Raw genomic sequence first — 17,273 nt, 5'->3', positions numbered from 1 at the left:
ATTGTGACTATTTTCTGACATGTTTTAGACTAAATTACTAATAGATGAATCAGTCAAATAGATCAACATTAATGAAAACAATCATTATTTGCAGCTCTAATAGCATTTTCAAATGAAATATTGAATATTTGCAGTGCTGATGCAGAATAGGGATATTATAGAGTAATTCCTCTAAATCTACCGCAGTTCATATGCTGTTGCAAACAGAGGTAAAGGAGATTGTATCTTAACCTCGCATGAAACTTGAAGAGCCAAGTTCAAGCCTCAGTGAACGTCTGAAGTGTCCTTGAGTATGAAACAGAATCAGCTCTGACCTCTGACCTCCTTTTCGGGTGGGGTTAAACAGAAACAGACTTCAGCTTAAGGATCGATAGTTGCACATAAAAAATGTATGTGATGTAAAAGCACAAATCCATTACCTCCAGTCTTTGCTACTAGTTATGGTGTTTTTCTCTCCCTTTCCTTGACCTCAGTTTCACTTGTCAGAGAAGAACAATTCTATTGTGAACCTTGTGATGCACAATGTGATTAACCATCCTTTCTGGCATGGATGCTCTTAACAAACAAAAACAGCTTTTACGCTTTGCTGACACACACCTTACACTGTTGAAACGCTGTAGGCCAGTAGCAGTAAAAAGGTCAGAAGCTTTTGTGCTTCTTTGTGGTCAGATGAGACTAATGTGACCAAGTCACTGGCCAAAAGGCAGAGCAAAGTTGAGAGAGTGCACTGTGGTTGTCAGGGTGCTGCTTTAGTGTGTGCGTGTCCTTCATAGGGAGTCCCCTCGGCTGCTGATGAACGAGGTGTGAGACTGTGGTAAACAAGGGAACAATGAGACAGGGAGTTCAAATAGGATTTGAATCACAAAAATGTGTGTGTGTGTGTGTGTGTGTGTGTGTGTGTGTGTGTGTGTAGTCAGAAATAGCAACAGTTTGGCTGAACTTCTAACTTCGCCAAGACTTTTGAAGTTTACTCTTTTTGCTTTTCTCTGTCGAACTGAATGGTTGTCACAGTTACCTCACAAAGGCCTCTTTATCTTCTCTCAGCGCTCTCGCTCTCTCTATCTGTCTTGCCCTCTGCTGTTTTTCTCTCCTTGAGTGTTCTCTGCAGCTTAGTACGCCATGAGGACATTCATGTGACTCTGAAATTATAGATGGTGGGGGAGATGAACTGTGTGTGTGTGTGTTTTGCAAATGAGAAGATGCACAAGGACAGACATCACCCCTTCCCCTTGCACGCACAGCAGTGACATCACCATGTCCAAATCCCCCCCAACAGCATGATGTCACTACCTCAAATGGGACCAATTCACATGGGCCATCTCAGCCAGACAAAATGGCCAGCAAGTTCAAAGGTCACAGAGAGCAGGGTCGGGCAACAACAAAGAGGTATTATTGACTGAGGGGAAGTACTCGAATGGTGAGCTGGCTTCACTTGATGAACTTATAGAGATATGTTGGTCGGTTCTAAGGGCAAGTTTTCTTTGGTTTTACTTTTCTAAAAGTCTATAAGTAGTCCTTTGTGTGTAGAGAGGAAGTTGATGCAGTGGTCAGTGTGTCACAGCTGTGTAGCAGTGTGAAATTGTTGCGGTGGCCGTGGACAACGGCATCTTTTCATTGGTTAGAAATGTTTGAAATGCATGTTGATTCATATCGGCAATCATTAGTGTCACATCTGTGGAGATTTGTATTGGCATCATAACTGGGAGAGATGAATGAGCAGCCATTCTTATACATTGACTGCGTGGATTTATTAGGACTTTCTTATGCAGTCCTATGTGTGTTTTTCATAAGTATGAATGCAGAGGAACTCAAGCAGTCCCTTTCTAGAGACTAAGTGTACAAAAATGAAGTGCATATCTTCTAATTTTCCTGTCTTTGCTTCATCATATCCCCCCCAGGTAATGACCTCTTCCTGGTGGCAGTCCACGAGCTGGGCCACGCCCTGGGTTTAGAGCACTCCAACAACCCGCTGGCCATCATGGCTCCCTTTTACCAGTGGATGGAGACGGAGAACTTCCAGCTGCCTGAGGACGACCGGCGGGGCATACAGCAGATCTATGGTAGGATGTTGTTTTTGGATGACACTCCTGGGGTGCAGTATTTATAATCCTTACAGTATGTTGACATGAGTTGGTGATTTTGAGTTTCTATATAAAATTGAAACCTATTGTTTATGCATTTTTTTCCAACAACAATATGTCCACTCCGTTCACTCCGTCAATTTCCTTTTCATTTTTATCATAACACAATCCCAATTGGTTGCCTTACTTTATCTGGAAATGCATTTTCGATTAGCATTTCAGAAATATTAAAGGATCGAAAGAATAACACTCTCATATGCGTTATATATGAAGCTACAGCGGGGACATGGTTAGCTCAGCTTAGCCTTAGGGAAACAGCTAGCCTGGCTCTGTCCAAAGTTAACAAAATCCGCCTACCAGCAGGTCACCGGTGGTTACCGGTATATTGCAACACCCCTAAACCACACCTTATGTGCTTCCCCATGTTTCATTTAATTGTAATAACAGGTATTTCATTCATTTGAATTGGGCCATTTTGAGCTTGACACTTTAGTGCGGTCTTCTCTTTTTCTTCAGTCAGCTAGTCCTATGCCTTGTCATGATGCATAATGTGATAAAACATGTTAACCCCCCCCGTTCATTTGTCCCTGCAGGTCAACCAGACAGCGGCCCCACCCAGGCCCTGCCCACCGTGACACCCCGTCGCCCGGAGCCCAGGCCACCTCAGACACCTCCTCGGCATCCTGACCGCCCCAGGACCACTGAAAGACCAGATCACTACGGACCCAATATCTGTGAAGGGAACTTTGACACAGTCGCTATGCTCCGAGGAGAGATGTTTGTGTTCAAGGTAAATGGTTTGAGGGTCAGGTAGTTGGGTCATTTTAACTTCAGCTATGGCCTGCTAGCTTGATCAAAGTTATGAGCATAAAACTTTAGAAGAGATATGTTTACCTTCACAATGGTTTATTACTTGTCCTTGCTTGGAAATTCTGTCCGCTTCCAGCAGAGGAGCTGTCCTGACAAGTTAACGGCGTCTATAAATTAGCTATTCTTTTCTGTAGAATCAGTTTGAAACAAATGGCGTGTGCACGGCCAACGAGAGGTCTGGTTTCAATCAGGTCCTTGTGGATTGTAAACCACCGGGGCCAGTGTTCTTTATGAGGCTGAACACTGTTAAAGGGGTGTGGTGTGGTCAGGTGTTTGCCTTAAAGAGCCTCTGGACCCACACAAAACATTCACGAGGGCTGAAGCAGCAGTGAGCTGTTAGAGGGGTTTTTACCTTTAAGAGATTTGTTTTAGAAGCTGCCAGTACAGGTCATTTCACTGTTGGCTGCAGTTGCTGTCAGCTGGGTTGTATTATTCATTTAATATTTACGGTCTTTTGATATTATGCAACTCAGCCCTGTGATCATGTGTTATTATTATACATCTGTTAAGTGTTTTCACATTAGACTGTATATATATATATAGATGGACGACGTGTCTCCAATTCCTCTCACTGTACAAAAGCAAAGCCAAAAAATCCTGCGTATGGGAGGTTGCCATCTTGAGGTTTTGACATAATTTGGAGCCAGAGTCTGTGCAGTAGTGACACTAACTCAACTAGTGCAGCAAAACATCCACCCACCTGAAGCTGCCACATAAGACGGTGTTGCTTTTTACAGTCCTAAAAACCTCTCCAAGAAAGGCGTTTGTTGTAGATTAGTTTGTTTGGAACATCATTTTCTTTCCAGTTACATCACCTCTCTCCTACAATTCCCGAGCCTCCGGCTGCGCGACTACTTAACTCCGAGCGCCTGTCAATTATGACGTCTCACCCCCTTTTTATAGCATCAAATATATATTATATATTAGGGCTGTCCTGAATACCATTTTTTGGGCTTCAAGCTTCACGGGTGGTGCAGCAGGCTGTCTTTCTGTCTGTCTCCATCTCCAAGCATAACAAAGAAGGGAAGTCCACACAGTAACAGTTTAAAATAAACCAGTTTATTTATTAAAGATAATTCAATTGAAGCAAAATAAAATCAGTAAGAGTGTAAAGTCAGTAGTCGTGAGTAGTGTCATCAGTCGTCAGTAGTGAGGTGTGGGTGTTGGGTGCTGTGAAACTGTAGTGCTAACCTGAAGTACCTGTAACATGAAGGATAACTTAATATAAGCAAAACAAACAAATCAAGTTGGGAGCCTGAAAGGCGAAGGAGAGAGGGACCACCATCTTTGAATTACCCTGCTTATATCTGCTCCCAGCAGGTGAGGCCGATCTCTTAATGAGAGGGAAGGAACTGAAAAAAGGCAAACAGGCAGGCCAAGACAGAGAATCATCTTGACCAGGCTGTCACAACAGTCTATGTTTTCCACCTATTGTGGAGGTAACTGTTTGTGTCAATGTTGCAAGAAATGTATTTATATGGTAAGGTTGAAAATTGAAGGTTAAAATTCAGCAGCAAATAGGACTCCCATTTCTTCCTGTGTGTTTTCTCCTCTTCAGGAATTGTTCAGGGATGCTCTGTACATAGTGCAGCTGGACATAGATAAATAATGATGTCTTCCAGAGGTCAGAGGAGGCGTCCAGTGTTGGCAGATATTAGACAGAGCTGGACAGAGAACACCCAGGCTTTACTGTAAAGGAGCCTCAGCTTCACTTCCAGTTATGAAATCTGACATTTTGACATTTCACAGCAGTAGGGATTCAAACAGCTGAAGATATTATCAGACAGTATCAAACTATCAGCCACATCTTGATCTATATCCCACTGGTAAACCATTTGACGTGCCTACGTCAAAGGGTGAAATATAAAACTACTTTGAGCTGAAAAAAAACAATAGCTGATGCAGGCGTTTCTGTTTGCATTATTACTGTCAAAGAGGAGAATATAACAGAGCCGTGTCCCTCCAAACACACAGTTATCAGTCTATGAATACCTCCTATCTTGGACTGTGAGTGTCTCTGACACTGACCAGTAGTTATTAGACTTGGCGTGCAGCTGCCTGGACAAGTGCTGCACATGGTCAAACGGTTATATCTGTGCTCTTGGGTTTCATCTCTGCCAGTAATGTCTGTGTTCTTGGGTTTCATCCACAGTCATGAAGATAGTCTGGATAGCATTAATCACTGTCCAAAATTAACTTTTTCCGTGCCTACCAAACTAATATAAATGACATGATCACAGTGAATGCAGATTAAAAGCAATTGATATACTTTTAGTGCAGTTTTGTTATGTAATTTTAATTTATTTGTGTATGAAGTGTAATAACTTTGGTGATGCCATCATCAGGTCAACATTTGTCCAATTATCTGGTTTATGACCACATTCTTGCGAATCAATTGGCATTCAAATCAGCATCAGCAAATGTTAGCATGCTAACACACAATGGTGAACATGGTTATTCCAGTGGGCGACTTCCAGGTCTGAAAAGTGAACCCAATGACTCAAACTTGCATTCTTTCTAACAGCCAGCAGGGGGCGACTTCTCTGGTTGCAAAAATATATCAGATTGAATAGAAGTCTATGAGAAAATGACTGTACTTCTCTCTTGATTTATTACCTCAGTAAACATTGTAAACACGAGTTTATGGTCTCAATCGCTATTTTCAAGTCTTCTTCAATATAGCATGATGTTCATTTAGTAAATTATGGTCCCACTTAGAGTCAAATAGACCATAAAGCAGGGGATGCTTTAGGGCGTGGCTACCGTGTGATTGACAGGTCGCTACCACGGCATTGTCTGGTCTGGGAGTTGTCTGCGTTTTCGTCTTTCAACTTTAACCCTTTCACAGTGTGTTTTCAGTTCATGAAAGTTAATTGTAACCTTTTCGTCGCCTAAAAATGTCTTATTCAGCGTTCGGTTGTACTTAGCTCCTCCCTCTCGTGTCACTCCTGGTTGCAAAAAAACAAGATGGTGACGGCCAAGACTCTTACCTGAATATGTATCAGCACATGTGACAGTGACACTAAGACAAAGGCTGGGAATGCTGTAGCTTTGTTGTCTTCTCTCACTTCTTCATAGTCCCACGGTCAGAGAGTGTGTCGGAAAGGACAAAGATTGTCAAGTGACAAACGCACTTCGCACTCAAAATGTTGTCAGCTATACTGTTATTAATTTATTTGTTTTATTGTCGCTGGACTTGGGATTCATTTCTGACTGCGCTGTTTGTATTCAAATTGTCCTCATGTAAATTTAGAAGAGATGCCTCCACTGTTCAGAAATTGCAGTTATTAATGGCAGTCATTGTTCTTCTCTGCTCTTACCCTGCATAGGCAAAATGACTTACTTAATGTACTGTGTGAGTGGGAGTAATCTGTAGCACATCAGCACCACTCTCTCTTCTCCACAAAGCCCTGGCCATTAAAAGAAGAAAGGGGCTGTCATTTCTTTTATTCACTTTTAGTATTTCTTCACTGCAGAGGGTTGGACACGAAGACAACCAGCAGAGCACACGGAGCTGCTTTCAATATTGAAACTCCCACACTGAGATCTGGTCTGTTCTGCTGAGGACTAATATGGTCAACTCAGTCTTAATCTGGTCAACGCAAAAAGGGAGCTGCTGTCAGACCACACAAATCGAAGAGCGCGCACTCTGTTTCGGTTCCTCTCAGCTCTCGCCAGCCCATCTCCGTTCTGTTCCATTCCACACCGTGCCGCGCCGCCTTGTCTGCCAGCGTGTCCTGCGTGAAGGACAAAACTGGCTGTGCTTGCCAGAAAGAAGCAGCAGCGAGCATTTTACCGTTACATTATCCAGGACGAGCAGGGCGACTGACTCACCACTTATGAATGAGTCTGAGGGCTTCTGGTGTAAATCTGTCTGCTGGCGCGTGTGCACAGCATACAGAGTAGATATCAATGTTCTGTACTGGGGTTAAAATATGCTACTAGTGATTTTGTGCAGCTGACTTGATAATGAAATCACTCTAACAGTTCTTTATAAAAAGGTATCTTGTACCAGGCTGTGATCAACGCAGAGAGTGCACTAAGGGGACATGATAAAGCCACCAGAGCAGAGACTGACTATTATTAGCCTGCCAGGGTTCCACTATTGTTAGTTTATTGTACGTTCTGGTCTAGTTATCCTGCAGATCTCAGTATGCTTGGCATGAGGACCATCGAGCATTACTACAGTACAGCACTGTCGGACCTCAGTGGGTCAAATAATTAATATCAGCTGACTAATGAAAAGAGAATACCTTTCTTACAGCAGTTATCTGTGTATCCACTACATAGTACTGTGCATAGGAATGTGTTGAAAAGGCAGAGGGATGCACTTACGACGCCATATGTTTTGAACTTATGTTGGTATTGGTTGACTTTGGATTTATTTCAGTGTCAGCTCGGAATTAAGAAAGAGAAAACAACTGAGTTTTCGAATGAATAAATAATAATAAATAATAATTATAATAAATATTTTATAATATATTATTGTTTAAATAACTACATAATATTATTGTTAATAATACATATGTACATAAATATTTTTATTGCATTTTTTTTTAAATTCTATATTTATGTTTATTGTCTATGCACCAATACATCAAAGTCTTCTATGTGAAAACCTACTTGGCAAAAAACCTGATTCCAATTTTTCTCAAGCTGTGTTTAACTGACGATAACACTCAAACACACTTCTTGATTTTGTCCCCCTCAGGGCCGTTGGTTCTGGCGGGTGCGTAGGAACAGGGTTCTGGATAACTACCCCATGCCCATCAGTCACTTCTGGAGGGGCCTTCCTGGAGACATAGACGCTGCCTACGAGAGACACGACGGCCGGTTCGTCTTCTTTAAAGGTAAGCAGCAAAAACACACGCAAATGATAGGGTGAATGAAGAAGAGTTATGCGGTGGGTTTTGTGCATTGAAGCTCACACTGGTCTGCACCTCTGTGTGTACATTCTCAATGTTAGAAATTCTTGGTTTTGTAACCCAAAATAAGTCGCCGGTTTTATGTTGGGGTCACATGTTTCTGGTATACTTGTTGTTTATGTTGTGTCAACATCGGCTAGATGGACCAATCGTGACACCAAAATGAAAAAATCCCAGGTAACTTGGAAAGAAGTCCCATCATCTGAATCTGCTACCGTTTACCTTGCAGCCCAATGGGGGGAAACAAATCAAATGGCCTTATTGATCGTGTATCATTTATCACTCATTACTGTAAAGAACAAAACAAGAGCAGAGAAACTTGGTACCTTTTATCCTCTAGGTCAGGGAAGAAGTATTGAATCATATTTAATATAGCACGAACCTGCAACTATCATATGTTTGCATGATATAAAAACAGATAACAAACTAAAGTCTTGCATCTAAACTACATTTCATAAAAGCGTTTTTGGAAGATCATCAAACCGACTGACTCACATTCACCTCTTCCTCAGTACTCCTCTTATCCTCCTCCACTCGATCTCCTTTAGGGGATGAACATACCGTCTACATTTCTGGTTATTGTTGCTGTGACAACAGGCCCGGGCCTGTTCTCAATAATCTTCTTCTGGTATTATTAGCTGCCACTTTTCAAGCACGACAGACTTCCAGATGCAACAACAGTCTTTGAGAATTTGTCCAGTTCTGAACATTAGGGTTCTGTCTGCTTAACAGCATGCAGGGAAGTAACATACATACTTTGTATCCCAGCACTTTTATGCTTAAGTAGCAACAATGACAAACAACACCGGTGTTTGGATTCAGTTTCCAGTGAAGCGGCGCTGTTTACTCTGCCATGCCAATACACGATCACAGTTGGATTCACTAGATGCTGTAGGAGAACACAAGATCCAGGTTTTATTATAAGTCTGTCTGTCTTACATATGTAGCAGCATGTCAGCTCTTAAAGGTAAAATATTCTTCGCTTTTCATCTTTATAGATAAGATATTGCAATTTTCTAGTAGTGCAGGGTTCGTATCAGGAGCATATGGAAGTATACCCCGCATAGAAAGCCATCCACCATCTGCTTTCTTCTCTACCACTTAGATACTTTCATAATGCCCCATCATGTCTTAATGCTTTCATATTGTAACAGTAAAAGAGATTCTGGAGCCTTTTTCATCTTCTTCAGATTATGTTGAAGATATACACACCCCCACCTCCCTAAGAAAGTGCATAATGTATTCTACATGCACAGCATAAATCTCTTTTAGCACAGCTCGTTATTTGCACTGAGAGTCACTGAGAGTAGCTTGTCTTTTACAACGGGGGGATAAAGTTTGCTGAACGAAAAAGAAAGAAGTCAGTCTTTAATGCGGATCGACTCTCGGAGCTACAGGCTTTGGGGCAGCTGTTGATGAGGAGGAGGAGGAGGAGGATGATGTCATCGGCAAGCCTCTCAGTGTGACACTTGGCTGGGATCCCATTAGCAGAGAAGGAACAAGAGGAATGAAGAGGAAGGAAAGAAAAAAGGAAGGAAGGAAGGAAGGACTGGCAGGCTTGAGTGCACAAGAGAAGGGGAGACAAACTCAGATCTTTAAATGGACCAATCACATCAGTCAGCAACTGTCAGTGTGAAGACAGCAGTCCTTTTTCAATCTGTGCTTTTTTTCTGCACTTTTGGCAGTAGCCAAGGATGTTGATGCCGGGAAGTGTTCTTGTTCCTGGGGATACTTTGGGAGTTGATATTGAGATAGACAAGTATCACATTATACAATTTGCATCAAATCAGAGGAAACAGTGGACAACGAACCCCACAACTCTCACAGTCTACGTTTCCCAAGTGGGGAGGCTATTATCATAACCCCCTGCTGTGCTGAGTTTGGTGATTCCTTGTGAGGAGTGACGAGGCCAGTGTTAAAACGCCAAATACCAACGCTGTACACATTCTGCATTGGTAATATAATCAATTCCACACATGTTGGCTGGCTGAACTGTTACTCCCAATTTTAATTTGGGGATTTTCTAGATGAGACATATAGTTTCAGCTGGGAGATGTGTTTGAGCGGTGAGTTTGCTACGTTCATCAAGCTCCCTTCGATTTTTCAGTCTACTAATTAAACAAAATAAACTCACAAATTGTCAAGAAAGGAAATGTTCTTACACCCATTCCCCAGAAAAATACAACCATACACCTTCTGAATTCAAGTTTCTCTGTTTCATCGAACTAAGACAGACTTAATTGCCTTGTTAACTCATCGTACAACATCAACATACTTCATTCAAACTAGACAGAAACAAAATAAAATCCACCAAAAGCATCTTGGTTAGTCTTTTCCAACAATCACCGACTACTTTGGTCGAAGTTGGAGTTAGATGTGAAAATATGCTGGCTCGACACACTGTTTTTCCCTGCCGTGCACTTAGTTTTTAGCGCTGTGCAGCTGCCCACCGAGCAGCGGTTCCCACTCGTTCTTCGGAGGCAGACAAAAAATATAATTACAAAAATTGCCCAAAAAAATCACAACCAAACAAAATAACTGCCGATATACTCAGCCAATTTACCAACTACAAAAAAGCAAGTTTAAAGGTGCTAAATGCGAGATTGGGAGCATATCTATTGCCTCCGCATTGGCTCTCAACATGGAAACGACTAAATTGGCAACTCATAGCTAAAGGTGCTAACAGCGCTAACAGTGGAAACTATTACAGCAGCGCTGACAGAGCTAACAGTGTTAACCTGGGGGGGAACCGGAGGGTGGGTGCTACGCTTCCGCAAAGCTGTCAGCTGTAACCGCCGTATGAGAGCAGCAGTCGTTAGCTAGCCAATGGGACACGTTCACATGCACTAAAAGTATTCACAGTTGGCCCGGCTATGTCAACAAAGCACAGAGAAGCTCTCATTACAACACAGAGAGAAAAAGAGCGACTTCATCTCTGCTCAGGTAGACATTACTCCTCTATATCTTTGCATAGCAAATAGTTATTTGCTGCTATATTGATGCTCTGAATATCTAATTTAACACCTTTAAACTTAGCATATTAAGAAAGATCCTGATTGAAGGGTGGATGGAGGGAGGGATTAATGGACATTGGACATCAAATATCTAAAACATCTATTTTGAAGTGTGTAATCCATCCACTTCTCTAACACAGCTGTTGTATTATCCAGGGGTTTCACAGCTGTATTATCCCAAACAAGTCCAACTGTAATAGAAACCAAACTGTTTATCCCTTTAGAGAAACAACAGATACGCAGCAGGAAAGAATCAAATCTATAGGTCACTGAGGCGCTGCGGTGTAGTTGTGGAAAGTCATGGAATAAGTCATGGGATTTTACATCAGGGCCGCGCACCGCAGGAGCCCTGGGAAGCATTGCGTCAACCTCTTGTTCTCTCCAGATGCTGAGTGCAGAGCTTTCATTTTAAACAAGGAGCAAGGGGCCGGAGGTGGGTGGATGGATGGGTGGATGGGTGGGTGTGGTGGGGAAGAGGGAGGGAAAAGGCGGATTGAAGCCAAGAGGAGAGATGTAATGTTGCCAGAGGGAACGGAGTCCCCCCTGTCTGACACAGTGAAGAACAATAAAACCTTCCCTTCAGCGGGAAATCTGCTTCAGCCTGACATGAGACAAGCCGCTCCTGACGGATAATTACCAGCCAAACCGAAACTCCTCAGTCAATGATGTACTCATTTCTGCTGTGCTTTTTGATCGCTTGCCAACAAATCATTATTGCGTTCATACAATTTACAAGTGTGTAAATGCTGGTTGGGTTTCTGTGATTGTTCTTAGTGTTCTCTTTGTATTCCTCATTCACTTTCAATTATTTGTCATATTCTGTGCCAGCAAATTAAATGTGTGCACACAAGCATAATGCATGTATGGGTAAATCTGTTTTTCTATGTGGAGGTGTGTGTAACCAAGTGTGCATGACATATACAGTATGATCGTGTGTGCTAACATTTTCCAGGAGTCCATAAGGGTTATGAGTGGGGGTGGATAGGGAATGTACCGAGGCATACACCATAAAGGATCATTAAGCACTTTCCTCTCCTCTCCTCTCCTCTCCTCAGGAAACAGATTCTGGCTGTTCAGGGAGGCTAACCTGGAACAGGGCTATCCTATGGAGCTGGTTGATTATGGTCAAGACATTCCCTACGACCGAATAGACACAGCCATCTGGTGGGAGCCATCCGGCTACACTTACTTCTTCCAAGGAGACTGGTAAGATAGCCCGCAACCTGTCAATAGCATCACATGAAACCCCTCTAATTCACCTGCTACCCAGTATATCATGCATTAGCATATCAATAGGTTGATTAGCTCTGAAAGTTTATACGGCCTTTTACAGGTTCAGCTTGATCTCAACCCCTAGTATTCCATGAAACAAATTCAAAATGCATTGCATATGCACAAAAACATGGAGTCAGTCTTGTGTTAGCAATGCTAGCGGTGTGGCTCTGTGCAGGGAAATGTCGGTCTGGCACTTTGGTCCACATCAAAATATCTCAGCAACTATAGGATAGATTGGCATGACATTTGGTGCATGCATGCATGTCTCATTGTAATCATTTTAGTGACTCCCTTACTTTTCATCTAGCTCCATCATCAGGTGAAATTTTCAATTTGTCCAATACTTTAGTTTATGACATGACATTCAGCGTCAGCCATACTTTGTGTCAGCTGTACTATATTATCATGCTAACATGCTAAAACAAATTAGTAAACATCATACCTGCGAAACATCAGCATGTTAGCTTGTTAAAGTCAGCATTTAGCCCCAAGCATCACTGTGCCTGAGTACGGCCTCACACAGCAGGCTGTAGACTCTACAGTATATCTTAGTATAAGACATACGGTAACCACAGGCGCCACAGTAGATGCAGTTTGGTTCCTATACTCTTTAATGCAAAGACAAACACTGCTCAAACTACTCCAGCAGTAACACACTGGTTTGATTTTCTGATTGATTTTAGCTTCAAAGACTGTTTATTTGTATTTGTAATAATGTATATCTTTTATTTTACTTTAAATGAGTTCACATGATGAAGTCTATACAGTACAAAAACAAAACAGGGGCAACATACTGTATATTATATTGATATTGAGACTAGATATTGTCTTAGATTTTTGGCACAAGTGTTGTCTTTTCCTGGTTTTAAAGGCTGCATTACGGTAAAGTGATGTAATTTTCTGAACTTACCAAACTGTTCTATTATTTGCCTTTACCCACTTGGTCATTATAGCCACTGATGATTATTTATCAAAAATCTCATTATGTAAATATTTTGTAAAATCACCCATGATCAACCCTACAATATCGTTGCAATATCGATATCGAGGTCAAATATATTGTGATGTTTGATTTTCTCCATATCACCCAGCCCTAGTGTGAAGGTTTCATGTCTATCCATTTGGGTTTTTATTGTTTTTATTTCCATATAAAGACTGAAATGAGATCACACAGGAACACTTGATGTTAGAGATTTACAGCATTGCCCTGTGTGTATTAGGCTATACAAGAGGAATAGCTGCGGCTGTATTTGTGCAGCTCTTTGTTAACAAAGTTAGAAAGTTCTGTGAACAATACAAACGCACTGTAGAGCAGAAATAACACAAGTGTATGCAACGGTAACATATTTATGAACATACCCATAGAAAGATAATAACACTTTAGGCCTTGGGAATCCAATAAGGCATCGCTGAGTACAGTATGACTGACTGACTTGCTTCAGGTTTACTAGTGCATTTGCACCGCACTGTTTTATACACACACCATTTAGGCCCACCATGTACTGAACTGTGTGAGAAGACAGTTGATAAACAGTAACATCCATCCTCTCTGCTGCTGTCTGCAGGTACTGGCGCTTCAACGAGCAGTCGCGCTTGGCCGACCGAGGCTACCCGAAACCAATCAACATCTGGGATTCGTCGGTGCCCTCTTCTCCCAAGGGGGCCTTCCTCAGCGATGATGGAGGTGAGCTGAGAGCAGAAGAGGGGATTCTCTGTGTGTGTGTGTGTGTATGTGTGTAAGAGGGGCCGTGGCGGACAGAGACGCCTGAAACAAAGAACCAGGGTGTGGTCACGCAATCACCAGGAGAGAGAGAGAGAGAGGATGGCGTGTGTGTGTGTGTGTGTGTGAATTTGACCCTGAAGTGCTTTTTGCTTTGTTGTGCTTGGTTTGAGTGACAATAGAGAGAAGTGATCCAATCTCCAGCAGAGACTTTGTTAAAGACAGTTCACATTTTTACATTTTTACAACAAATTATTTTGAAATAAACAATAAAATAAAATAAAATAAACAATTTTGAGTCAAATTTGGAAGTTATTAAAGGAATAGTTTGACATTTTGGGAAATACACTTACTTGCTTTCTTGCAGAGTTAGGTGAGATGATTGAAACCACTCTGATGCCACTCTCGATAGTGAGAGTGTTATCAATTTTCTCATCTAACTAAAAATATTGAACTATTCCTTTAAATTGTATGTCTTTAAATCGTTGTGTTGCCTGACGTCTTCTGCTCTCCTTGCCGTCTCCAGCGTACACCTTCTTCTACAAGGGATCCAAGTACTGGAAGTTTGACAACCACCGCATGAAGAGCGAGCCGGGCTATCCCAAGTCCATCCTGAGAGACTTCATGGGCTGCAGCGTGGACCTGGACCCAGACAAGGACAAGGACACGGACACAGACTCGGGACGCAAATACCCGGACTTGAACCGCCCGCCGATCAACCCGGACGCGGAGGGACGCGACGGCGACAAGGGCAAAGACCGGGAGGGGACGGATCGCGGCGGGACGGACAAGGACGCGGGCAAAGGGTCGGACGGCGACAAAGACGAAGACTACCGCGAGGGTCGCGAGGAAGACACCAACGAGGTGGACGTGGTGCTGAAGGTGGACGACAGCGAGGAGCGGACCATGAACATCCTGATGGTGACCATCCCGCTGGTCCTGGTGCTGTGCATCCTGGGGCTGATCTACGCCATCATCAACACGCTGCAGAGCAAAGGGGCGCCGCGGCTGCTGGTGCACTGCAAGCGCTCGCTGCAGGACTGGGTCTGACCCTGGACGTTAGGGGAACTCTGAACTTAGACACCAACCCTCCTCTAATCCAAGCCTCTTCCCAGCGATCCATCCGTCTCAGTGGCTCCCGCAACTCTTAGTACACGTGGTAGTAGATCCAATACTGTACTGATACACAAACTAGAAGCAAGCATAATGATGTCTTACTTACACACACACCACCCTAACCTCCTCCCGTCTCCCATGGTGCTCTACAATGCGTTGACTGTAGTCTATTTATATGAGAGAAGTTTGCACATTGTTTTTTTTTTGGTTCATTTTGTGTGAATTATTGTTGTTGTTATTATTATTTCTAAACCAGGAAGGCCGTTCTATTCTCTCTCTCGTATCTGCAACGCCTTCCTCCCTCCCCTAATCTCAGTAGGGGCTTTGTCCTCGCCGATAACTCCACATCTGCTTATGCTATCACAGTTGCCACAAAAGAAAGAAATGCAAAGGGTTAGAAAAGAGTGATTTGTAGACGGACCACTATGCTTCAAGTAGGTTTCTATAGTGTTCCTTCCTCCTCTCATCATCTTCTTCCTTTTCTTCCCTTCGCTCTGCAGTACAGTATGTCACATGGTGGTGGGAGGTGAGTTAGAGAGAAACAGTTTTTGGTCAACAGACATTTCACTGTAGTTTACATTAAGAGGTATTTAGAGGCCTGCCTTGAGCCCAGATATGATCCTCCCTTTGATTCCCTCTGACAGCTGCGGTTGTAACTCTGAAGGCTGGATCAGTTTGTTGTCATACTAAGGCACTGCTTTGGTTTTCAAGGATAATTCCAGTTTATTACAACTTATTTTTATAATAATTTTATTATTATTTCCGTGACTATGTAAATCAGACCCAAGTTGTAATAAATAGTAATTATCCTTTAAATTCAGACCACTACCGCCTTGTTTTCCTTCTTTATCTTGTGCTCCACACAGTTGGACAATAGGTCTACCTTCTTTATTTTCCCTTTCTTTGGAAAACCATTTAAAGAGCTCTTTGGCTGAAAAGGGTACAGACTTTAAAGGGGATCTCTTCCCTTAGCTTTCATTTATGTGGCTAATTCTCCTCTCTGTCAACAATAAGACCTTTTCTTTGTGCTGGAGAGGAGGCAGACGAATGGTTCATTTAAAGAAGTCAGCTCACTGTGAAATAACACGAGAGAGGGAGCATTCATTGCATCGCTCTCTGTGTGCGTGTGACATAAAACAAGGGAGAAACAAAGCAAAGCCGCGGCCTTTAACTTTCAGAACAGGATGTGACACCACAGATGCAACACAGCAGTGGCCGGGTGCAGCTAATGTACCGTGCAGCTCGTAATGGACTTTTTACTGCTGGTGGACAATACAAGAAAGTTCACAGATGACCTGTGTGTGTGTGTGTCTATATGTTGTAAATATAATGTAGCTGTAAGCACCGGGGTGGGCTCGGGCCATGCGGGCTCATGTGAACACAGACTAATCCTCTTCATTAAAAAACAGCAGGTGTGTGTGCAAATGCCGTTAACCCCCGCGACCCCTAAACTAAACCTTGAACTCCCAGAACCAAAACACTCCCCACTCCCCTTTCATCTCACAAGAACGGAGATGGGACGAAGGGGAGTGAGGGGCACAGAAAAAATGTACATCTCAACTACTCATTATATCAGTATGAAAAAAAATGTTGGTCGATTTTTTTCCTGTTGTTTCTGGCATTCATTGATTTCCATTTTTTTTTTTTGAAGAATAAAAATCACGCAGACTTTTACAAGTACACTACAAAAATAATTCATTATACAACTTTTTTTTTTTTTTAATTTTAGAGTTTGCTTACTGATTTTTATACTGTACAGAAATGAATGGAAATGAATGGCTGCCATGGAAACATACAATGAGTAGTCTAAAGGATAACAACATTCACTTGACCCATTTGTGAATACATTATCAAGAATTTTGTAGGGTCAGGCGACATTATCCATATAGAAAGGCAAAGTCTCGCTCCTTTTGGTGGATCCCATGGGACCCTTTTTTGGAAAAAATATGTACAGTAGTCAACGGCGAAGACAAATCCGTTTGAGTTGCGCCATGAATCACACAGATGATGTTTGTCAATTTAAAAGATAATTTTGCAAGTCAAGAAAGTCACAGTTTGTTGTAAAACTGTTGATCAGACTGTGACAATACGTAAGATAGGTTTGTCGTAGTATCATTTAGTTTTGTGTGAAACCGCTCGGTGAAATACATCTCTCCTCTCACGATATACGTCCCCAACACTAGCTAGCTAGCTAACTTAGCTATGACCACACACAGATGAAACATTATCTTATCTGATGTGTTTTATCCAGCGAATCCTGGTCTTTTTATCA

At 42.4% G+C, this 17,273-nt stretch overlaps 1 protein-coding gene across 1 annotated transcript in view; it reads left to right on the top strand.

Moving 5' to 3' along the window:
* mmp15b (matrix metallopeptidase 15b) overlaps nucleotides 1-15,963 on the top strand; it is a 31,197-nt gene extending 15,234 nt beyond the window's left edge. The window contains exons 5-10 of the mRNA XM_074660337.1: nucleotides 1,899-2,060; nucleotides 2,675-2,871; nucleotides 7,663-7,801; nucleotides 11,946-12,096; nucleotides 13,731-13,849; nucleotides 14,412-15,963. Coding sequence (XP_074516438.1) covers nucleotides 1,899-2,060; nucleotides 2,675-2,871; nucleotides 7,663-7,801; nucleotides 11,946-12,096; nucleotides 13,731-13,849; nucleotides 14,412-14,935 — 1,292 coding nt within the window. The 3' untranslated portion in view covers nucleotides 14,936-15,963. The remainder of the gene's footprint in view (nucleotides 1-1,898; nucleotides 2,061-2,674; nucleotides 2,872-7,662; nucleotides 7,802-11,945; nucleotides 12,097-13,730; nucleotides 13,850-14,411) is intronic.
* The last annotated feature ends 1,310 nt before the right edge of the window (nucleotides 15,964-17,273 follow it).

This window comes from Sebastes fasciatus, chromosome 2, assembly GCF_043250625.1.
Source record: "Sebastes fasciatus isolate fSebFas1 chromosome 2, fSebFas1.pri, whole genome shotgun sequence".
Classification (NCBI taxonomy): Eukaryota; Metazoa; Chordata; class Actinopteri; order Perciformes; family Sebastidae; genus Sebastes; species Sebastes fasciatus.
This window is presented reverse-complemented; position numbering and strand designations above follow the sequence as displayed.